This window comes from Schistocerca gregaria, chromosome 2, assembly GCF_023897955.1.
Source record: "Schistocerca gregaria isolate iqSchGreg1 chromosome 2, iqSchGreg1.2, whole genome shotgun sequence".
Classification (NCBI taxonomy): Eukaryota; Metazoa; Arthropoda; class Insecta; order Orthoptera; family Acrididae; genus Schistocerca; species Schistocerca gregaria.
In genome coordinates this window covers 755,087,061-755,112,892 of record NC_064921.1, presented here as the reverse complement: position 1 = coordinate 755,112,892, position 25,832 = coordinate 755,087,061, and the positions used below count along the sequence as shown (strand labels likewise).

Here is a 25,832-nt window from a genome sequence, read left to right as displayed (position 1 = left end):
TATCGCACGATGAACATTTATATGATTTTTTTCCCCTTTACAAGATCTGGGTATCATGAACTGATTGCGTTACCCACGTACGTTTAATGACTCAATGTGAATAGCTACAGACCTGTCTCTGGTTTCTATACAATTCTACGAGGGTCAGTCAAAAAGTAATGCCTCCTATTTTTTTTCGTTTAATTGTCAGGAAATTTAAATGCAATTACATAGGTTGAAAACCACAACATTGAGGATCATTTTGTCATTTTTCAATGTAATCTCCGCCCATTCTACAGTTTTGGTCCATCTTTGAACAAGGGCATGTATCCCAGCACGGTAAAAATCACAGCTCTGCTTCCTAAGCCATTGACGCACGGATGTTTTGACGGCCTCTTCATCTTCAAAATGAATCCCACGATGAGCTTCTTTTAGTGGCCCGAACAGAACAGTATATTATAAAAAGTACGAACAGGTCAGATTCATCCACCAGCTTTTCACTAGGTATTTGCAGGCCATCTGCTCAACATCTGCACCGCACTTAGTGTCATTGTGAAACGTCACTATGTCAGGATTTGACTTCGTCCCAGTTCTAATTCGTAACTATTAATTCAAGAAACTGATAAGTATTTTTCAGCGAGGACCATAACGTCGGTTTTGAAAACTACATTCTTGTAGAAGGTCTCGCGAGCTTTCTTCATGCACTCAAAGCACGTCCCTTCTAAGCAAGTCACATTGTTCGCTTCGTTTTCATCTCTCACACTAGTGAAAGTGAGGCGAAGAAGCCGTCACAAGTAACATTCCTTCCTTTACGTAGGTATTTCACTACAAATTCACTAAGACGTTCACAACCAGGATGAATTTCGTCTTTACCAAGACATGTAAAAACCTTAGCATATATTTGGAGTCTTTATCGACAGCCATCCAATGTTTCTGTGCACACTAGTCAGTTTTGCAGCCGTGAACTCAGTGAATCGTCTTCTACACTTGGATGCGAACAACTGATCGTCGATGCAGATATATGGACCAGGAATATACACGCTTTCACAGTTTGCTACGAAAGCCTACCATACATGTGCCATGAAAGCAAAATTGTCCATTTTGGTTACTACGACCGAGTCGACTTCAAATCAAACCTGTGAAACCTCTTTTTTCTTGAAACGATGACGTACATCAGATTTGTAAAATTGCATTCCCTACTTCTGTGATCAAAAAAGCTCCACTTCCATTGCTTTGGACTGACAATACAGACTCAATAAATGCATCAAGCTCTTCTAACGGAAATGACCATTCTTCGGTTCACAACACTCTATTCGACTCTGTTTCAGTACATTTGTGAACGCGTATGAGAACAAGTTTGTCAATAAACAAACGCCAATCACCCGAGAGAAAGTCACTGGTAATACACCTTTTCGTGTATGCAGATGGACCACAATCCTCCTGAAGAACACTTTGCTGACCACAGTTTCCAGGAAGCACTTCCCACTTTGTTCTGTCAGTTGCTTCTACCTCTACGTCGATCGCCAAATTACTGATAAAGCACCTTATACTGCATTACAACCTTTTGACATGTGCATGACCGTGAAAGATGCCACACTTACAGTTTCGTACCTGCATCGCAGCAGCAGACACAATAAAGGCAACCAACAATGTGTAGTAATCAGCATCGCTCACAAGGGCGGTCTCCAGCGTGTATCGACTTTTTGAAACCATCTATACGGTTGTGTAGGTTAAGATTCTAGGTGTCACACACTGCGGCCATTCACCCTGGTGGGCTCCCATTTGCGAATAATTGACGAAAAAATTCAAAATTTTCTGCGTTAAAAAGGTGCGTTACATACACTGCTTGTGTGGTGTAATGGATAAGGCTGTAGCGTCACGTGTATGGATAGTGGATTGTGATTTCAATTGGAGAAGTATTTTTTTACTTTTAAATCTTTATCGAAATGACTGATGACCACTTTCATTCGATTAATTGATTTAAATGTAATTTTTTTATTTTCATTCCGTTGTCACAACATTTTAACATTAATATCAACTTCTTCATTAGCTTACATTTTACTTCCTGTCATTCTTTTCCCCACTTGAAATTTCTGTCCATATGTTTTTAATTGATTTTGTGTATTAATTTTGATTTATTTTCTTTTCTTTTATCTCCCTATTTTTCCGTCCACATTACATATTGTTTGAATTTCTTCATACTTATACACCCATATTTCATTTAAATCATCATCTGCATTATTTTGACCATAGTGCAATAGGTTTTTAGGTGATGTCTTAAATGTTTGTGTGACGGTTACCATGTAAATAATTGCACATCTGGTAACGATAAAATACATTTTTTCACACCAATACACAGTCAGCATAAATAAATTATTTAGTCTTTCGTTTTTTAACTGATAGATAAGAATTATCACGTCATCGAATAACAGCTAAATATAATTAAATTCCTATTGACAAAAGTTGATATAAAAAAAAGAAACAAATGAAAAAAGTTCATACAGTGATTAAAACAATGTCACGAAGGAACAAAAATAAAAATTACACGTAAATCAATTAATTGAATAAATAGTGATCAAAGTCATTTCGATAAAGATTTAAAAATAAAATTTACTGCATCTCACGCAATTCGAACCCAAAATCTCTTGCATTTGAAGCCATTATCCTATCCATGGCACTACGCAACTGGACTACATAATTTGCCTTTTTTGACGTTATTCACCATAACGCAAAATTCCGAAACATTTTTTCGTAACTTACTCGTAAACGAGGGCTCACCATTGTGAATCGCTACAAGGTGTGATACCTCAAAATAGCTCCTATCTTAATGTACATCACCATATATGTGGTTTCAAAAAGTCGATGCCACCGTTGGGGACCTCTCCTTGTTAGTTTATTCAAAGGTACAAAAATGTCACGTCGGCGGTGTTAGGTAATTATTATTCTTTCTCGAAAACTACAGAACTGAAAGCTTTGATTTTCATTTCATAATGATCTAGACTACTCTAAAATAATTAGATGAAAGAGAGGGGTTAAAATTTCGCTATGGGGTAAAAATGTCCGTTGGCGGTTCTAGCGTAAAGGCCGATGGGTGTGACTAGGTAACACTAGACCGCGTATTTCCCATGCTGTCCTGACCTACCTCGATACAAAGAGTGTTCAGATGTTACCCCGGTCAGTATGTTCTCCACATCTCTCAGCCACGGAAACCATCTTGCCATTGGTTGCCGAGGTACCGGCTCGCCATCTCTCAACAGCCACAATTATCGATGATCTTTGGTACAGAGTTGAAGCAGCATCGACTGACGTGCCCACATGCGCGATCGAAGCCCAGTTCGACTCGATACCAAGCCGAGTTAGAGCCGTTGTTGCTGCCAGAGGTACAGTTCTGCCTAGTGTTGCACACTCTAAACTGCCACATCAACTACAAATATACGCACCAATAAGTGAAATTTCCGTTATTTGCTATATTTTATGACGCTGAAATGTTAATGGACTGCAGTGTATATTACCTTAAGGTGTTTTAGTTCTTACAGACGGTTTGAAGCGTTTTTCCTCACGTTCAGGTGTTATACATGATGTTTACAAATTAGTTATACAAAAGTAACATATAATTGTAAAACGGGTAAATAACTTAAAGAAATGTTTGATACAACACTGACTGCAGTATAGCTGCAAGTTTTATTCCCGACTAACACTCCGACGTTTACACTAGGTGGCATGCGCTAATGAATTACTCCGACAGACATCATCGAGTTGTATAACGGCGCATAGTGTGCGCAGTGTTGTTAAAGGTTTCATGAATCCAATTCCACTATTAAAGTCCAGAGACAAATCAGATCTAAATATCGGAAGCCACCGCCTCAAAGATAAAACTACACTCCTGGAAATGGAAAAAAGAACACATTAACACCGGTGTGTCAGACCCACCATACTTGCTCCGGACTCTGCGAGGGGGCTGTACAAGCAATGATCACACGCACGGCACAGCGGACACACCAGGAACCGCGGTGTTGGCCGTCGAATGGCGCTAGCTGCGCAGCATTTGTGCACCGCCGCCGTCAGTGTCAGCCAGTTTGCCGTGGCATACGGAGCTCCATCGCAGTCTTTAACACTGGTAGCATGCCGCGACAGCGTGGACGTGAACCGTATGTGCAGTTGACGGACTTTGAGCGAGGGCGTATAGTGGGCATGCGGGAGGCCGGGTGGACGTACCGCCGAATTGCTCAACACGTGGGGCATGAGGTCTCCACAGTACATCGATGTTGTCGCCAGTGGTCGGCGGAAGGTGCACGTGCCCGTCGACCTGGGACCGGACCGCAGCGACGCACGGATGCGCGCCAAGACCGTAGGATCCTACGCAGTGCCGTAGGGGACCGCACCGCCACTTCCCAGCAAATTAGGGACACTGTTGCTCCTGGGGTATCGGCGAGGACCATTCGCAACCGTCTCCATGAAGCTGGGCTACGGTCCCGCACACCGTTAGGCCGTCTTCCGCTCACGCCCCAACATCGTGCAGCCCGCCTCCAGTGGTGTCGCGACAGGCGTGAATGGGGGGACGAATGGAGACGTGTCGTCTTCAGCGATGACAGTCGCTTCTGCCTTGGTGCCAATGATGGTCGTATGCGTGTTTGGCGCCGTGCAGGTGAGCGCCACAATCAGGACTGCATACGACCGAGGCACACAGGGCCAACACCCGGCATCATGGTGTGGGGAGCGATCTCCTACACTGGCCGTACACCTCTGGTGATCGTCGAGGGGACGCTGAATAGTGCACGGTACATCCAAACCGTCATCGAACCCATCGTTCTACCATTCCTAGACCGGCAAGGGAACTTGCTGTTCCAACAGGACAATGCACGTCCGCATGTATCCCGTGCCACCCAACGTGCTCTAGAAGGTGTAAGTCAACTACCCTGGCCAGCAAGATCTCCGGATCTGTCCCCCATTGAGCATGTTTGGGACTGGATGAAGCGTCGTCTCACGCGGTGTGCATGTCCAGCACGAACGCTGGTCCAACTGAGGCGCCAGGTGGAAATGGCATGGCAAGCCGTTCCACAGGACTACATCCAGCATCTCTACGATCGTCTCCATGGGAGAATAGCAGCCTGCATTGCTGCGAAAGGTGGATATACACTGTACTAGTGCCGACATTGTGCATGCTCTGTTGCCTGTGTCTATGTGCCTGTGGTTCTGTCAGTGTGATCATGTGATGTATCTGACCCCAGGAATGTGTCAATAAAGTTTCCCCTTCCTGGGACAATGAATTCACGGTGTTCTTATTTCAATTTCCAGGAGTGTATTATTGAATGGTACACAATCGTTTCACTGAAACTGGCTGTATATCACATAGGACACCGGGTAAGGGTTGGCCAGCAGTCTCTCACGCAGCAATTGAACAAGTTCGGCAGTCTTACATTTGTAGTCCAAGTAAATCAATAAGACGTGCCAGTTTAGAATTGAATATGCCCAGTGTTACAGTGTGGCAGGTATTACGGAAACGCCTGTCATTCAAACCCTACAAACTGTTGTGAGCTCCAAGCGAAAATGCCAAAGAAAAGCGTGCTGAGTTTTTTATAGTAATTTGAAACAAATTTTCGTAATAAAATCATGTTCAGTGACAAATAACCTTCCACACCTGCGATACAGTCAGTCAGCAGAATTTTCGGATATGGAATGATCAGAAACCACGTTACGTAATCGAACGTGTATGGGACTCACCTAATGTAAATGTTATTGCGCTGTAGGCTGTAATTAGATCTACGGTCCATTCTATTTTTGCCGACTCAATTGTAACTGGCACATCGTACCTGGACATCCTTGAACATTATCAAATACCTCAACTGCAACGGGATATGGGCACAGAATTTATTTTACAGCATGTTGACACCACCACATTATTATCGTGAAATTTATTTCCGTAGGAATGTGTCGAGTTGGATTAGACGTGGAGGAACAATGTCCTACCCACAACGATCACTTGATTTAACGCCAGTGGACTTCTGCGTGTGAGGTTACACTAAAGACAAGAGTGTTTATTCCTCCGCTTCCACGAAACGTCGACGAGCTGAGACAACAGATAACGCAAGCAGTTGCCACCATGCATTGGAAGACTTACTTCACAGTACTTGGCAGGAAACTTGGCGGGCGGATAGAAGGACCGTAACAAACTGAGACACTCCTCTCCCCAAGGACAGAAGCCTCGATTCGCACCTGAGCATTGCGGAAGTGATCTGTACTTTCAGCAAGACGATGCGCCACACATCGAACCCCCTACAGGCTTGAGGAAAACTCTTCATCGGAGTTACTGTGCTTGCGTGGTTTTTCCAGTTTAACTTGCAACCATCCTATAGAGCAATTCTGGGATGCCATCGAGCGATGTTTTCGCGCTTTGCCCTTGCCTTGCCAATCTCCGTGGGTTGTGGTGCTGTTTGAGCGACAGTGCACGAGGATGACTCCTTTCTAAGAATATGTGTAATATTGAAATAAATGATTACGAAGAAGCAAATAAAATGACGAATTAAATCAGTCCTTCAGACTCGCTACAGTATTTCATCACAATATTTATTACTATACCCAAATTTTCTTACATCCAGATTCGTAGTGCGGCAGCACAGGTTTAGCTAATCTGTCTACAGAAACTGAAAAATCCATCAAAAACGTAAATGTCATTTAGAGTGATAAGCGCCACGGTAGCTTAAAGTAAGCCAGAAATGTTACAATGTGATGTTTAAGTGGAGGAGTTGTTACTGAGTGTCAATAGGATACGTATCGCAATTTTGAGCTGATAACTGGAGTTAGCCACGGAACTCTGTCGAATAGACGTGAACGAAAACTGTCTTTTCAGAAAATGTTACCGCTATGGGTCCTAGTTTTAGATACACTTACAAAGCGAAAGTTCCCGGGATAAATGGAAAAGATGTCTTTTAAATTGTGAACTGAATGAAAAGAACATTTTAATCAACTGTTGGCAACTGTTGGCAATGCAGTTCTTTCTCTATTCATAACTACACTGTGCGTATCTACTACATCCTTGACAGAAACACACAGTTTCGTTGTCCTGCCTGTAATACAAGACTGCGTTAAATTTCACGTTACGCATAGGCAACCAAGGACACCGCCAAGTTCGTACAGATGCCTGTCACGTAGGTGTGACGGAGATTCATGCAAACTGATTCTTTTTTGGTAATGGCTTACAAGACGTGCGTGCAACCGAGCGAGGTGGCGCGGTGGCTAGCACACTGGACCTGCATTCTGAAGGACGTCGGTTCAATCCCGTGTCCGGCCATCCTGATTTAGGGTTCTTGTGGTTTCCCTAATTCACTACAGGCAAGTGCCGGAATGGTTCCTTTGAAAGGGCACGGCCGACATCCATCCCCTCCTTCCCTAGGCCGATGAGGCTGCTTGCTTTTTCCGTTACGTGGACGACACGTTCGTCTTCTGGCCACATGGTATGGATAAACTCCTTGACTTCCTTACACATCTAAACTCCATACACCCCAACATCAAATTCACTATGGAGACTGAAAAGGATGGTAAATTACCTTTCCTTGACGTCTTGGTCAGGAGAAGGGCTGACGTCACCCTAGGTCATGGGGTGTATCGAAAGACAACACAGACTGATCTGTATTTACACGCAGACAGCTGCTACCACCCTTCACAGAGGAATGGGGTACTTAAAACTCTAGTACATAGGGCGCGCACTATCTCTGACACAGAGAGTCTACCCCAGGAATTGGAACATCTGAGAACTGTGTTTCGAAAAAATGGGTACTCAGAGTGGCAGATCCAACGTGCTCTCCGCCCAGCCACTGCAGCACAACCTGTTGAGATGGATGAAGTCACGAGGGAGGAGGTAGGCACTGCATTTATTCCATACACAGGCGCACTCTCGGGGAAAATCGCCCGCATTCTGAAGAAACTCCGGGTCGGAACTGTGTTTTGTCCTCCGAATAAAACTCGTGCACTGGTGGGGAGCGCCAAAGATGACCTCGGTTTGAGGAAGGCCGGCGTGTACCAGATTCCGTGTCAATGTGGCAAGTCGTATATTGGTCAGACGATGCGTACTGTCGAGGATCGATGCCGTGAACACCAGAGGCACACTCGACTGAAGTATCCGAGCAAGTCGGCGGTCGCTGAACATTGTTTGTCGGAAACATGACCGCACGAGGATTCTGGTACAGACGTCGAGATACTGGGACAGCGTTGTTAGAGACGCCATCGAAATTCGCACCAATGACGACCTCATAAACCGTGACTGTGGCTATAATCTTAGCAAGGCTTGGGAACCAGCGATTGGATTAATCAAGAGTAAATCGAGCAAACGCATAGTTGTGACGACCATGGCGGACAGAGCCATCACACCGACGTCATCTCAGACGCCGTCGCAATCTGTTCCACCGCGCTACCGTGGCGCGGGGCGCGGACGGCGGAGGGAGCGCGCCGCGGGCGGAGGGTATTTAAATCGGCCGCCGCCGCGACCGAACTCAGTTCCCCCTGAGCAGCCATAGCGTACGGATCTCCGTGCCGGCACGTTCACAGGAGCTCAGTCCGTCAGTTCACCTGATGATGGCGACATGTTTGATCGCCGAAATATTGTGCCCGTTGGACACTATAGACCGGCAGTACACCCGTGGATATTTTGTTTGTTATACCCATGTTTTAGTAATGGCAGTGGACAGAACAAACTAGCATTTTTTCTAAGAAAAGGCTCGTTGCTATTGTACAACAACGCACGCCGTCATATAGCTGGTAGGACAAACGAGACACAGAAAAATCTTCAAGCAGCAACTCCTCCAAAATCAAATGTCTAAACCCGATGTCAGATGTACGGTTCTCTTAGCGTTTTTTTCCCCGAGATTCAGCTGCAGAGCTGTTTGTCATCGGGATCGTCCAACCGATTGTCGAGCCCTGCAGTCAACATTCCAGCGATGCTTTCACCTTTCAGGGTGGTAATACGAGGGTCGTCCAGAAAGTAACTTCCGATCGGTCGCAAAGTGGAAACCACAGTCAAAACCAGAAACGTTTTATTTGCAACAGTTAGGTACACCTTCCTCCTACTTCTCTATACAGCCGCCGCTCCAGCTTCGAGTGCTGTCGTAGTGTTGTATCAACTTTCCAATATCCTCGTCATAGAAAGCAGCCGCCTGAGCTTTCGGCTCGTTGTCTGTGGGAAAAATTTGTCTTCATAGTCAGCGGTTCTTGTGAGCAGAGATGAGACTCAGGGGGAGCCAGTTACGCTCTGTATTGTGGGAGATTCAAATAAGTAACCCCGCTCATACAATTGTAGTCGGTGGTGACTTTAATCTGCCCTCGATATGCTGGAAAAATTATACGTTTAAAGACGGCGGCAGGCATAAAACGTCATCCGAAATTGTACTGAATGCTTTCTCAGAAAATTATTTTGAATAATTAGTTCATGAGCCCACTCGAAGCGTAAATGGTTCCGAAAGCATACTTGACCTTTTAGCAATAGATAATTCTTGACAAATAGTGAGTATTGTGACGAATACAGGGTTAGCGACGACAAAGCAGTTGCTGCTACGCTGAATACCGTAACTCCTACAACCATCAAAAAGAAACGCGTAGTATATCTATTTAAAAAAGCTGATAAAAATGCTCTTAACGTCTTTTTAAGAGATACTTTTCACTCCTTCCGATCTGATCATATAAGTGTAGAAAATTTGTGGAATGTTTTCAGAGGGGTAGTATCGACAGCAATTGAGAGATATATATACCACATAAATTAATAAGTAATGGCACTGATCCCCCATGGTACACAAAACGGGTCAGATCGTTGTTGCAGAAGCAACGAAAAAAGCATGCCAAATTTAAAAGAACACAAAATCCCCAAGATTGGCAAAGTTTTACAGAAGTTCAAAATACGGCGAGTACTTCAATGCGAGAGTCACTGATGACAGAGCCACTAAAGGAGAGTTATTAAACGCGGTTTTCCGAAACTCCTTCACCAGAGAAGGTGAAGTAAATATTCCTGAATTCCAATCAAGAACAACTGCCTAGATGAGAAACATAGAAGTAGATATCCTCGGAGTAAAGAAGCAGCTTAAATCACTTAATAAAGGCAAGGCCTCCGGTCCAGATTGTATACAGTCAGGTTCCTCTCAGAGTATGCTGATAAAATAGCTCCATATTTAGCAATTATATACAACCACTCGCTCACAGAAAGATCCGTTCCTAAATACTGCAAAATTGCTCAAGTCACACCAATACCCAAAAAGGGCAGTACGAGTAATCCGCTGAATTACAGGCCTATATCACTGACATCGATTTGCAGTAGGATTTTGGAACATATACTGTATTCGAACATTATGAAATACCTCGAAGAAAACGTTTGTTGACACATAGTCAGGACGGTTTCAGAAAATATCGTTCTTGTGAAACACAACTAGCTCTTTATACTCATGAAGTAATAAGTGCTATCGACAGGGGATGTTAAGTTGATTCCATATTTTTAGATTCCCGAAAGGCTTTCGACACCGTTTCTCACAAGCGTCTTCTAACCAAACTGCGTGCCTATAGAGTACCGCCTCAGTTGCGCGACTAGATTCGTGATTTCCTGTCAGAAAGGTCACAGTTCGTGGTAATCATCGATTAAAACAGAAGTAATATGCGGCTTCCCCAAGGAAGTTTTATAGGCCCTCTATTGTTCCTGATCTTTATTAACGACATAGGAGACAATCTGAGTAGCCGCTTAGATTGTTTGCAGATGATGCTGTCATTTACCGTCTTCTAAAGGCATCAGATGATCAAAACGAATTGCAAATTGATTTAAATAAGATATATGTATGGTGCGAAAAGTGGCAATTGACCCTGAATAAGGAAAGTGTGAAGTTATTCACATGAGTCCTAAAAGAAATCAGCTAAATTTCGATTACGCGATAAGTCACACAAATCTGGAGGCTGTAAATTGAAATAAATACTTAGGGATTGCAATTACAAATAACCTAAATTGTAAGGATTACATAGATAACAATTTGGGTAGAGCAAACCAAAGACTGCGATTCATTGGCAGAACACTTAGAAGGTGCAACAGATCTACTAAAGAGACTGCTTACACTGCACTTGTCCGCCCCACTCTGGAGTATAGTTGTGCGGTGTGGGATCCGCATCAGGTGGGACTGACGGATGACATCGAAAAAGTACAAAGAGTGGCACCTCGTTTTGTGTTATCGTGAAATATGGGAGATCGTGCCACAGACATGATACGTGAACTGGAGTGCCAATCATTAAAACAAAGGCGTTTTTCGTTGCGACGGGATCTTCTCATGAAATTTCAGTCACTAGTTTTCTCCTCCGAGTGCGAAAACATTGTGTTGGCACCCACCTACGTAGGGAGAAATGATCATCACGATAAAATAAGAGAAATCAGGGCTCGCACAGAAAAATTTAAGTGCTCTTTTTTCCCGCGTGCCGTTCGAGAGTGGAACGGTAGAGAGACAGCTTGAAGGTGGTTCATTGAACCCTCTGCCAGGCACTTTATTGTGAACAGCAGAGTAATCACGTAGTTGTAGAAGTAGATGATCAAACACTTCTAATCGGAAACGCTGCAGGAGCGTCTTCATTGCCCCTGGTGTGTACAGCCGAGAATTGGCATAAAGAAGGAACTACTCGACAGTTGTGTTATGTGGTCTACATGACACAGGCGAAATCTCTAACCAGGCCCTCATACTTGGCGGGAGACGCTATTCCCTATGCATCTTTACGTGCTCACTGTTCACTCAGAACGGAAAGAGCGATGCGACACGATCGACGGGCATACTAGAGATACTTCCCAACACATCTGTGCAAAGCTTTACCGGATTTTCCCAGTGGTTTGGATTTCGTGACCGATCGGAACTTACTTTCTGGACAAGCCTCGTATACAAGAGGTGGACAAAAATGTGCAAACATCAAAACCACAACGCATTACTATGCACACTATAATGTAGGAAACGCATTGGCGTTCAAAACAGCTTCCAGTTGTCTCGCAATGGATAAATAAGGTCGTGTGTGGTTTTCTTCCTGCAAAATTATGGCAAGTTCCAGTACAGATGATGAAAGGCGATAGAGACCACGCACCCTGCTCTCCAAAATACACCAATAGGCTCAGTAAAACTGAGATTCGGTGACTACGGTGGCCAGCACAAATGCGACAATTAGCACAAATGCGACAATTAATGCCCGCGAAACCAGTCCTGGACAATACGAGCTGTGTGAACGGGGGCACCGCTGTCACCGAGCGGTTCTAGGCGCTTCAGTCTGGAACCGCGCGATCGCTACGGTCGCAGGTTCGAATCCTGCCTCGGGCACGGATGTGTGTGATGTCCTTAGGTAAGTTGGGTTTAAGTAGTTCAAAGTTCTAGTGGACTGATGACCTCAGATGTTAAGTACCATAGTGCTCAGAGCCATTTGAGCCATTTTGAATCATCCGATTTGGCACGTCTATATTTCTGAAACTAATAAACACATACAATGAATTTTGTTTTTTGATGAACGGGAAAAACAAAAGTTTTTTCTCCGTACCCTTTCTTAGGAGTTCAATATGCCCCCCCTTGAGATGCACGGCATATGTCAATCCGGTATTCAAGTTGTTCCCACACTGCGGCGAGCATGTCTTGAGTTGCAGCTTCTACAGCTCCTGTTATGCGATGTCTCAGTTCATTCATTGTTGCTGGTAACGGAGGAACATAAACAGTGTCTTTTATAAACCCCCATCGGAAATAATGACATACAGTCAGGTCCGGTGACCTTTGAGGCCAGTAATGTAAGGGTGAATCATTTTGTCCAGTGCGACCGATCCATCGTTCACTAATCCTTTGATTTAAAAATTCCCGTACTTCCAGTTGCCAGAGTGGCAGTGCCCCAGACTGGTGGTAAATGAAGCCGTTCGTATCAGTCTCCAACTGTGGGAAAAGAAAGTTCTCAAGCATATCGAGATATGTGCTTCCCGTAACAGTGTTCTCGGCAAAGAAAAATGGACCATACACCTTTTCCCGTGAAACTGCACAAAACACATTACATTTTGGAGAGCACCTCTCATTTTGTACAACTTCACGAGGTTCTTCCATACCCCATATTCTCACATTATGATGGTCCACCTTTTCATTAACCTTTACTTTCATCCTCTATCTTACCAAAAACGAAATTACAGAACGCTACACGTAGTTGTTTGTCACCTTCGTGAAGAGCTTGCAGTAGCTGAATTTTGTATGGTTTCATGTGTAAACGTCGACGCAACACTCCGGCCAGACGGACATCGGGGGCACGTTGAGCTGTCGAGCTGCACGGCGAACGGATTTCTGCGGACTCCTTGTGAAACTATGGCGGATGCGTTCGATATGTGTGTCAGACACTTTGGGGACGGCCAGGCGATTTGACTTTACGCAAACAACCTGTTTTTCGGAAATGTTCACGCCATCGTCTAATGCTCTGTGCTGTAGGAGGATCCACATCGTACCTAGTACGAAAGTCACGCTGAACAGTTTTTACTGACCCACACTGCGCAAAACGTAGCACGCAAAACGCTTTCTGTTGTCCCGACACAAGTTTTGCTAGAAGTGAAGTGGGCGCTCACTGCTTATACCTAGTGGGAACCGTGTAAAATTCGAGAGTTTGTTCTTTGCGACAGTTCACGCACGTATCTCAAGTAACATAGCAGTTATGATTTTTTTTAAAAATCGGGTGATCCCTTTTGATACACCCTACATTTTCACATTAAGCTGCGAACTGGGAGACTGTTAGTTTGATTCGGACCTAGTTTCGATATTAAATCTGGGAATGAATTCTTTTCTCTTGCAATGCCACTGAACACTGACGATTGAGGATACGTGTCAAGCGAATTGTCCTCTTTCAATGTGGGGAGAGAGGAGGGTGATGTGACGACACTTGTAAACGTAGGCAATGCAAAGACCGATAAAAGAAGACCTTCCTCCTCACCCACATATCCGATGACAGCACTTAGCATGGTATACAGGGTGGTCCATCGATCGTGACCGGGCCAAATATCTCACGAAATAAGCGTCAAACGAAAAAACTACAAAGAACGAAACTCGTCTTTCTTGAAGGGGGAAACCAGATGGCGCTATGAGTTGGCCCGCTACATGGTGCTGCTATAGTTCAAACGGATATCAACTGCGTTTTTTAAAAATAGGAACCCTCATTTTTATTACATATTCGTGTAGTACGTAAAGAAATATGAATGATTTAGTTGGACCACTTTTCTCGCTTTGTGATAGATGGCTTTGTAATAGTCACAAAAATATGGCTCACAATTTTAGACTAACATTCGGTAAGAGGTAGGTATTTTAATTTAAAATACAGAACCTAGGTACGTTTGAACATTTTATTTCGGTTGTTCCAATGTGATACATGTACCTTTGTGAACTTATCATTTCTGAGAGCGCATGCTGTTACAGCGTGATTACCTGTACATACAACATTAATGCAATAAATGCTCAAAATGATGTCCGTCAACCTAAATGCATTTGGTAATACTTGTAACAACATTAATCTCAACATCGAGTAGTGCGCCTTCCGTAGTGTTCGCACAGACATTGACAATGCGCTAACGCATGTTGTCAGGCGTTGTCGGTGGATCACGATAGCAAACATCCTTCAACTTGCCCCACAGAAAGGAATCCGGGAACGTCAGGTCCGGTGAACGTGCGGGCCATGGTATGGTGCTTCGTCGACCAATCCACCTGTCACGAAATATGCTATTCAATACCGCTTCAACCGCACGCGAGCTATATGCCGGACATCCATCATGTTGGAAGTACATCGCCATTCTGTCATGCAGTGAAACATCTTTTAGTAACATCGGTAGAATATTACGTAGGAAATCAGCATACATTGCACCATTTAGATTGCCATCGATAAAATGGGGGCCAATTACCCTTTCTCCCATACTACCGCACCATACATTAACCCGCCAAGGTCGCTGATGTCCCACTTGTCGCAGCCAACGTGGATTTTCCGTTGCCCAATAGTGAATATTATGCCGGTTTACGTTACCGCTGTTGGTGAATGACGCTTCGTCGCTAAATAGAACGCGTGCAAAAAATCTGTCATTGTCCCGTAATTTCTCTTGTGCCCAGTGGCAGAATTGTACACGACGTTCAAAGTCGTCGCCATGCAATTCCTGGTGCATAGAAATATGGCACGGGTGCCGATTTTGATGCAGCATTCTCAACACCGACGTTTTTGAGATTCCCGATTCTCGCGCAATTTTTCTGCTACTGATGTGCGGGTTAGCCGCGACAGCAGCTAAAACCCCTACTTGGGCATCATCATTTGTTGCAGGTCTTGGTTGACGGTTCATATGTTGCTGAACACTTCCTGTTTCCTTAAATAACGTAACTATCCTGCGAACGGTCCGGACACTTGGATGATGTCGTTCAGGAAACCGAGCAGCATACATAGCACACGCCCGTTGGGCATTTTGATCACAATAGCCGTACATCAACGCGATATCGACCTCTTCCGCAATTGGTAAATGGTCCATTTTAACACGGGTAATGTATCACGAAGCAAATATCGTCAGCACCGGCGGAATGATACGTGATACCAACGTACTTAAACGTTTGTGACTATTACAGCGCCATCCATCACAAAGCGAAAAAAATGGTCCAACGAAGACATTCATATTACTACACGAATATGTAATAAAAAATGGAGGTTCCTATTTTTTAAAAAAACGTAGTTGATATACGATTGACCTATGGCAGTGCCATATAGCGGGCCAACCATAGCGCCATCTGGTTTCCCACTTCAAGCTAGACGAGTTGCGTTGTTTGTCGTTTTATTGGTTTGATGCTTATTTCGTGAGATATTTGGCCCGGTCACTATCAATGGACCACCCAGTATAAGCAACCAAACTACTGCTCATTCAGCAGTTATCAGAGCACCACGAGGAAGGCGTCTTGCGATAGTAGCCGAAACATCGGAATTTATAGTTGCACTGCGGCCTCAAACCCAGATGAATTTCATTGGCTGTGACAACGGCCGCGGAAGCCTATTTGCATCGACTGTGATGACACTTGTTTGCCACACGACACTAAGTTACCTGCATGTCGGCGGCGAATCCGTGCGGGCCGAGCTGCGTGATGTTGTTGTGGGAGAGCAGCAGCGCGTACACCTCGTAGAAGACGGGCCCCGGCAGCGCGGTGAGCGCGGTGGCGGTGCAGTTCATGACGACCTGGCGCACGAACAGCATGAGGCCGAAGACGGCCGTCAGCTGGACGGGCGCGCAGCTGCACGGCTCGGGGCAGCCCTGGTCCAGCGGCGGCACGCGAGCCCGCGGCCCCAGCCCGAAGCGCGCATCCATGGCCGGCTGCCGCGGCACCGCCCCCGCCGCCCCCAGCAGCAGCGCCAGCCACAGCGCCCGGCCGCCTCGCTCCATCCTGCGGCACACACCACACCTGCTGTTGACTACCGGCAGTGTTCTCTGTCTCTGATTAGAAAAGATATCTTATACACTAACAGGAGGTGGACAAAAGTACGCTACTGGCCAATAAAAATACCACGAAGATGACGTGCTACAGACGCGAAATTTAACCGACAGGAAGAAGATACTGTGATATGCAAATCATTAGCTTTTCAGAGCTTTCTCACAAGGTTGGTGCCGGTGGCGACACCTACAACGTGCTGACATGAGGAAAGTTTCCAACCGATTTCTCATACACAAAGAGCAGTTCTCCGGCGTTGCCTGGTGAAAGGTTGTTGTGCTGCCTCGTGTTAGGAGGAGAAATCCGTACCATCACGTTTCCGTCTTTGATAAAGGTCGGATTGTAGCCTATCGCGATTGCGGTTTATCGTATCGCGACATTGCTGCTCGCGTTGGTCGAGATCCAATAACTGTTAGCAGAATATGGAATCGGTGGGTTTAGGAGGGTAATACGGAACGCCGTGCTGGATCCCAACGGCCTCGTATCACCAGCAGTCGAGATGACAGGTATCTTATCCGGATGGCTGTGACGGATCGTGCAGCCACATCTCGATCCCTGAGTCAACAGATGGGGACGTTTGAAAGACAACAACAATGTGAGTGATCATTTGACGATGTTTGCAGCAACATGGACTATCAGCTCGGAGACCATGACTGCACTTACCCTTGACGCTGCATCACAGACAGGAGCGCCTGCGATGGTGTACTCAACGACGAACCAGGGTACACGAATGGCAAAACGTCATTTTTTCGGATGAATACAGGTTCTGTCTATAGCATCATGATGGTCGCATCCGTGTTTGGTGACATCGCGGTGAACGCACATTGGAAGCGTGTATTCGTCATCGCCATACTGGGGTTTCACCCGTCGTGATGGTATGGGGTGCCATTGGTTACACGACTCGGTCACTTCTTGTTCGCATTGACGGCACTTTGAACAGTGGACGTTACATTTCAGATGTGTTACGACCCGTGGCTGCACCCTTCATTCGATTCCTGCGAAACCCTACATTTCAGCAGGATAATGCACGACCGCATGTTGCAGGTCCTGTACGGGCCTTTCTGGATACAGAAAATGTTCGACTGTTGCCCTGGCCAGCATTCTTTCCAGATCTCTCACCAATTGAAAACGTCTGGTCAATGGTGGCCGAGCAACTGTCTCGTCACAATGCGCCAGTCACTACTCTTGATGAACTGTGGTATCGTGTTGAAGCTGCATGGGCAGCTGTACCTGTACACGCCACCCCAGCTCTGTTTGACTCAATGCCCAGGCGTATCAAGGCCGTTATTGCGGCCAGAGGTGGTTGTTCTGGGTACTGATTTCTCAGGATCTATGCACCCAAATGGAGTGAAAATGTAATCACATGTCAGTTCTAGTATAATATAGTTGTCCAATTAATACCCGTTTATCATCTGCAGTTGTTCTTGGTGTAGCAATTTTAATGGCCAGTATTGTCTAATCAGAAAGGGACGCCTTAGGGCTAAATGCACCAGCATTTCGTTTGATTCTGCAAGATCTTTTGCAGGTAATGGAACTTTGTTGTCTCTGGGTGCCGCTTATATTGACGGATGAGCAGATGATATGACGTGTGACTTGGTGTCGGGAGATGTTAAAAATGTCTTTTAAGGGACAATTTCAGTACGTGAATAACATAGTGACAGGCGACGAGACGTGGCTGTACTATTATGACGTGCGGACTAAGACTCGAAACAAAGTTTGGGTCTCTGAAGATGACGACACAACCGAAGCTGCCAGAAAATCCCGATCAGTAAAGAAGATAATGACTGCTGTTTTTTTTTTTTTTTCAAATCAAGTGGAATTGTGGAGCGTATTGTTTTGGACACAGATAACAGTCACAGCCAAAAGTGATATGCTGAGCAGTGCCTACCCAAAGTCATCCAATCTTTGAAGAACCTGCGACCGAAGTCAAGAATGGACACTTGGTTGCTCCACCACGACAACGGCCCAGCTCACCATGTCAAAGCATGCACCGAATATTGGCGGGGCACAGGACTGAAACTTCTTGAGCAGCCTCCTTACATTCCAGATCTTGCTCATTGTGACTTTGCTCTGTTCCGGCGTGTGAAAATAAAGCTGAAAGGAGTGCAGATTTCAAATGATGGGAACCTCCTGTTGGCTTGGGACAACGAGTATGCCTTACTCCATACAGAAAGTTGGGGGTGCTGGTTTATGGATCGGTTTCGGAGGATGGAGAGGTTTATTCAATACGGCGGAAATTACTTCGAAAAAATTAAATAAGTAAAGGTGTATTGAAAAACTTTCCTAGTATCCTTTGTAAGAGCTTCCCAGAGTAAGACCTTCCCACAGTAAGTTTCTCATGGTAAAGATCATCCCACAATAAGACCACAGTAAGAACCACGCACAGTAAGACCCTCGCATGGTAAGAGCCTCCCACAATAAGAGGCTACCACAGTAAGAGACTACCACAGTAAGAGGCTACTACAGTAATAGCCTCACTAATAGCCTCACATGGTAAGAGCAATCCACAGTATGACACTGCTGCAGCAAGACCCTCCCACAGTAAGAATAACCCACAGTGAGAGCCCCATGGTAAAAGCTACCTATGGTAAGAGCTTCCCCAAGTAAGGGCCTCCCACAGTAAGAGCCTCCCTTGGTAAGAGCTTGCCACAGTAACAGCTACCAATAGGAAGAACCACTGATGGGTAAGGCCACCCACGCTAAGATCCCTCAATTCACATTTGAGAGAGACAGTAGGTGAAAGTGTCGATGCTGGCGCCAAACAAGCCGGGCTGCACTCTGTCGCCCGCTGACTGTCAGTAGCAGATGCAAGGTGTGTCGGCGTCTTCATGTGGCGGTCGGGTCGTTGCCAGGCGCAGGGCTGGCTATTTTTGGAGCCGCCCCGCGCGGCGTGACGTGTTTGCCCAGCACACACAGGGTCACAGATTACGGCCTGGAATGCGACAGCTATCCCACTGACACGCCTCCCTCTCTACTACGTGGCGACAGCTCTGCTCCACACATCTGGTTGTCTTCTGGGAGGGCTGCAGCAAAGTTTTTGCCGGGGGGGGGGGGGGGGGGGGGCAGTGAAGCACACGAAGGAAACACAAAAACGAAGTATACGTACGTGATTCATCTCTGTGATACAGCAGAGCTGTACATTCCACGAATTGATAAGTTTGATAAGAATAATAATCGTCATCAGCATCAACAATTTGACATACTGTTGGATGTTTCGTTACATTTTAGCTACAAGCTTTCATGTTGCTGCAGGATGTTTTTCAAACGTCAACTCCACACCATCCATTAAGCCACCGCCTCTCTCCTTTTTTTTTTTTTTTTGTCTCTTGGAATCCGGAAAACAATTTCCGCATACGCTCTCCAGACAAAATACCAGTCACTCACTAAAAAGAGCATGTTGGTCACTTTGGAGCGCCGTAGATGAGGTGAAAGTGGTATCAGGTGAGCATGTGACCCTACACCGCTGGAGCTGGACTTGACTGATGAGATGAGTATCTCCCATTATGTTGTACGGAATCAAAGTAGAAAGATGTGTTAGGATGGAGACGTGACAGAACGGCAAAAAGCAGCTATGTGGTTTGAACGTGCCCATGGCCACATTGTGAATGAAGTTGCCCGATTTATTGGTGTATCAACACGAACGGTCCAATGTGTCTACATGCAGTGATGTAACATTCGCAGCCACAGAACACGGCGTAGGAACAGTGGTCGTGAAGGGATGCAAATCGACGAACACGCAAGATGAGTGTCACATCTTGTCAACGACAGTCGGTTTCGAATTTGACAAGCGTGTCAGTGAATGCCGGTCCATCTGGATTATTTTCCCAGCGAACATTGTGAAGGGAACTGTATGCACTAGCAACTGCTGACAGCGACACGTGAGGCTGTGCGTCTTGTGAGGGCCACACAACACAGAAACTGAATGGTAGTCAATTAAACGCGTATAGAGTGGGCCGACGAATGATGACTTTGCCGCTTTTCAAATGATGCAAGGCGTCGATTGCACAGTGTGTAAAGGTCGATTGCACAGTGTGTAAAGGGCGTTGTTCAGCCTGGAGGCGGTTCTTTGATACTTCACGGAGGTTTCTCGCACTACGACTTGGGGAGGAAGGAAGGAGGGAAGAATGGATTTAACTTCCCGTCGACGTCGAGGTCATTAGAGACTGAGCACAAGCTACGATTGTGCCTTTTCGAAGGAACCGTCCCAGCATCTGGCTGGCGCGAGTTAGGGAAATCACGGAATACCTCAATCTGAGTCCAACGTGCTAGCCACTGCGACACCTCGCTCTGTCTATGACTTGGGCCCATTAATTCTGAGTACGATGAGCATGAACCAGTATGTTTATTTCAACAGCCTCGGTATTGCACTTTCCGCTACTCCATGCTCTCTGTTTTCGTTACCGGATTCTGGGATAGGCTTGTTTATAAATAAATAAATCTTCTGCTGCCAGTCACAATTTTACTTTATTTTACTTTTTCCACGACACGTTTCGAGAAATAATTCCCATTTTCAAGTGGGTTTTTTATGTGTATTAAAAAGCCATTTCTTTTGATGTTGTCAATGTGTGTGAGGCTGCTTCATTTCGTTGACTTTTACTGCAATACGTAAGAAACACGCAATGTTTAGTTGGGTATCAATTCTTTTTGTGAAGTTAGTGGAAAAATTTAGAAGAATTTGTACTTACAGTGTTCTAATGGTCTATTTGTGCAGAGTCTCACACACACTAAACACCACACACAACTTGTACACTTTACACATCAAAAATATCTTATATAAACAAAACAGTTACAAAGATCTTCTTACAGGTAGTCCACAGAGATAACATTATAGGTCTTCCACAGATTATGATATGCTTTTGTACAGAGGTTATTTATCTTAACAATTTGGCTCATAAATTACTTATACTTACTTTACAATTGTGCTTATTTCTATGTTTTACTATTTTTATTTAAGTATATTATCGAAACATCTGAAGAAATTCACTGATTCACTTTCAAGTTTTTCATTTAATATTTTATCTCCACATCTTCTGTGATGTGAATATATCTCCAGTTCTTCAAGCAAATCCATTTTGTGTCCTTTATTTAGTCTATGGAGTACTTCGACATTTTGCTCTATTTTTTCCAAATGGGTGTCCTGTATCATGTATGTGTGTTGTTATTGCTGATGTAGTGTGTTTGTTGTGTGTGTGTGCTCTAATGTGTTCTGTGTACCTGGTGTTGAAATTTCGGCCTGTTTGTCCTAGGTAGAACTTGGAGCATTCCTGGCATGTTATCTTGTATATTACAGAATCTGAATATGGATCATGATTACATTTTATATTATGTACTAGTTTTTGCTTTAGTTTATTAGATGTAGAAAACCCAATTTTTACTCTGTGATTTTTGAAAATATTTGCAATCTTCTGTGATACATTCCCTATATATGGAATACTAGATATAAATTTGTTTATCTCTTTTCCTTCTGTGGTGCAGTTTGTACCTGGGTTTTTCCCTTTGTCTAATATTTTGTCAACCATGGAAGCATTGTAACCATTGGCAATTGCAATCTTTTTCACTGTGTTTATGTCTTGTTGCATATTTTCTTGGTTCAATGGTATTTTTGTTGCCACAACCTGCATATCTGAAAAGGATTGGTAAGAGGTCAACGACCAGTTGTGACTGTGGCAATATGGTCACACCATATCATGTCTCACAGGAATGTCCCTTAGTTGAAGAAATAGCAAAGACTGCTAGGCAGGTTTTAAGAGGTAAAACTGTTTACGATGTGATTAGAGTAAAAGAGGACTTCAGTACATTAAACCTTGTATCTGAAATTGTCTCAGAACAAGGCAAGACGTAACAGATACCACAGCAGAGACAAGTAAGGCCTCTATGCGATCCTACGGAACGAGAACAAAGCCCGATAGCTCTACGATCACATGGCTCTGTAACGGAATGACTGAAGTGAAGTGGCCAAAAGTGTACCTAAGTAGACCGAGAAGCAGCGATTCGTCGCTATGCTGTCAGGAGGCTGTAAAATACTGCTGGACACGACGAGATAGCCGATCTGGTACGGAACGTTGAGAGAAACTAGATACATTACGATAGCAGTAAATTGTGTGTGTGTGTGTGCCCATCGCAGACTAAAGTAAAGAGAAATATTGAAGCCACGCAAGACAATGTACTATTGAACTATTGACCGAGTGTTACTGACCCTAATATTATCGAATGTAATCGCAATAGAGATATTAGTAATAGTGTTGGTCAACCAAACAAACACGGTTTTTTACCTTGTTTCACAAATTTTATTATGGTTACTGCACAACCTACGTTTCGGGTTATAAGCCTATTTTCAAGTACGTCACTGATTTCAAAGACGATAAAGCAGAGATAAACATAAGGTTGAGATAATCATCCCATCCCATCTATCGATCCTTCATTTAATGTAATTCAATGACCACTTTTTGACAAATTACATATAGAATTACACAGCTCAGTAATTACACTAACATGACTAAACATACCTAGGAATACTTATGCATTAACCTAGAACTTTTTAGCCAAAGGTTCAAAATGAGAAACGCCCTGAATTGCAACACACTCGCTTTGGAAACTTTCAACTACACGTATCGTCAAGTGAACTCTACTGGGTGAGAAAAAGTTGGGGAGTCATCCTGATCTACAACCACTCAACCACAATAAAATGGAGATTTGTCGGAGGTGGTCCGGATACACTATCTGATCGAAAATATCCGGACACCTCTTAGCCGACAGTAATGTGGGGTGTGTCCACCTTTCGCCTTTATGATTGACCTCTGCTAGCGACACTTTCACTGTGGTGGCTGAATGTCTGTGGAGGACTTGTGGCCCAGTCTTTCTCAAGAGCCGAAACCAGAGAAGGTAGTGATGCTGGACGCTGGGGTCTGGAACGAATTCTTCGTTCTAATTCATCCAAAGGTGTTCCAGCTGGTTCAGATCGGGACTATGGGCAGGCCAATCCCTCCCAGGAATGGTTTTGTCCACTAAACCATTGCCTCATAGATGCTGCTTTACAGCAGGGTGCGTTGATATTCTGATAGAATCGATCGTCCTCTCCGAACTGTTTCTCTACTGCGCGCATTTAGCATTTTCCTGAGTGCTGTAACGGGACCGCAGCGTAATAACGAAAAACACCGCCTAACGTAACGCCACCTCCCCTGTACTTCATTGTTGGCACTACACATGGTGGCAGGTTAGACTCTCTAGCCATTCTCTGAACCCCAACTGTTACATCAGGCAGCCAAGGAGTATAGCGCGACTCATCACTCCAAATCATTCGTTTCCAGTCGTCCACTGGCCAATGGCGGCGCTCCTTACACCACCTCAAGCATCGCTTAGCACTGGCTACAAAAATGTGTGGCTTATGAGAAACTGCTCTACCATTGTACTCCATTCTTTTTAACACCCTATTCGCAATCATTGTGTTAACTGGACGACTGGTAGAACTTTGGAGCTCACGAGTGACTCTTTCCGCTGATTTCATGCCATTGTTTACAGTCACCTGCCGCAATGCTGGACGGCCCATGTTCGTCAGTTCATGAGATCTGTCTGGTCTTGCTTTAGCTGTGGTTGTTTCTTCGTGCTTCCACTTCACAATCACATCGCCAATAGTCGACTAATGCAGCTTTACAAGGCTGTAATCTGTTGCTTGGGTGATATCCACTGACCAGTCCACATTCGAGGTAACTGAGCTCTCCTGGCCGATCCACTCTGCTGCTTCTGCTCCTCTGCCACGTTATATACTCGTAGACACGGTATTTTACCTCGTGGCATCCAAGCAGTTATCAACACGGCTAAGGTTTGGTGACCTGGAGACCTGCGGGGGGTGGGTTCGCAGGCGCAGTGGCGAACATGGAGAGTACTTCAGATCATTTTGCCGACGGATGTGACCGATCGGTTCTAGGCGCTTCAGTCCGGAACCGCGCTCCAGGTTCAACTCCTACCTCGGGCATGGGTGTGTGTGATGTCCTTAGATTAGTTTGGTGTAAGTTGTTCTAAGTCTAGGGGACTGACGACCTGAGCTGTTAAGTCCCATAGTGCTTAGAGACATTTGAACCATTCAAAACATTTAACAGAAATGAGTAGTGATGAGGTTGAGCTTTGACTCGCTTGCAGAATACTGAGAGAAACGAACGGATGAACACAATGGGACATGTGGTCCCTCCACCTTTCCTCGGGGTGTGTGAGATTGGTCTCTAAAATGTATTTTGAGTGTAGATGACTGTAGGGTGTGTGTGTGTGTGTGTGTAGTGTGGTGTGGTGTAATGTTTGTTGTTATTTGGTGATGATAAGTGAGAAGATGAAATTCGGGAACAGCACATAACACAGACTTCCCCTTTAGAGTTGTATCGAGGGGGCCGCCGAGCTTAACGACAAGAGCCAATGAACAACTCACCATCAAATCATATAACCCTCACTGCGTGGACACTGTGAAAAGGTTTTGGAATTAATTTAGAACATTCGCGCACAATCTGGTGACCAGAAACTACACGTCGTTACCTTTCCTCCCGTTGCTGGCCAAATGCTGAAAGTTAAAATTCTGTCCACTAACAGGTTTCGAACCGGCTACCTCAGAATCGAGCGCTAGCACACATGAGTACGTTATCGGTCTTTGCTACATATTGTTAAGTAATTTTCCCTTTTGGCTAAAGTCCTATACTGTTTGCTTAATTTAATATCAATATTCCTCCCTCTAAATCAATTCTCATGATGTAAATTTCTTATTTGCTGCTTGTTGAGATGTACTTTCTAGCTATTATCTAGTTATCCCTTGTATCTTATTATCTTTTGACGTTCCTTATTCTACAATAAAACTGAGTATTTTATTTAAAAATTTTAGTTCCATTAGCCTGCTGTCAAATCGATTTTCTATTTGTGTTTCTTTCCAAGAATGAGGTGAGGACAAATATGTTGCTACTATCGACAAATTCTGCTAAGGTGTCATTAATATATCACACAAAAGTTATCCCACTGAAGAACCCGTCCTTAATTTTTGCCTCGGTTTTGCATTCGAACGTTCCCATTATCATCTTCTATTGAAATTTGCTGTCATTTATCAGATTCTACATGTCTTCGCAGAGGCCGTGTATCTTTTCGTTAGCATGTGAGCAAGTTCCAGCGTAAACTTGAATTATTTCAATGTGATCTCTTTTGTTTATTTTTGGCACAAGTTCTCTTTAAATGTAGCTTTTGCGACAACTATTGTAAGCTAATAAAGTGAGCATCGCTACAAGATTTTGAGCGTTTACTGAAACATAAAATCTGTATCTCAGATATTTTAAAGTTACTCATAAATAAAATATAGCATCAGGAGAACTAAGTGTGTCTTATTTAAACTTTCTTCAAAAATACAGTGCAAGGGTGGACCTGTTTTTCTAAGACGTATGT

At 44.5% G+C, this 25,832-nt stretch overlaps 1 protein-coding gene across 1 annotated transcript in view; it reads right to left on the bottom strand.

Moving 5' to 3' along the window:
• Window positions 1–25,832, bottom strand: part of LOC126334947 (leucine-rich repeat-containing G-protein coupled receptor 5-like) — a 355,730-nt gene that overhangs the window by 61,719 nt on the left and 268,179 nt on the right. The window contains exon 2 of the mRNA XM_049997690.1: window positions 16,043–16,379. Coding sequence (XP_049853647.1) covers window positions 16,043–16,379 — 337 coding nt within the window. The remainder of the gene's footprint in view (window positions 1–16,042; window positions 16,380–25,832) is intronic.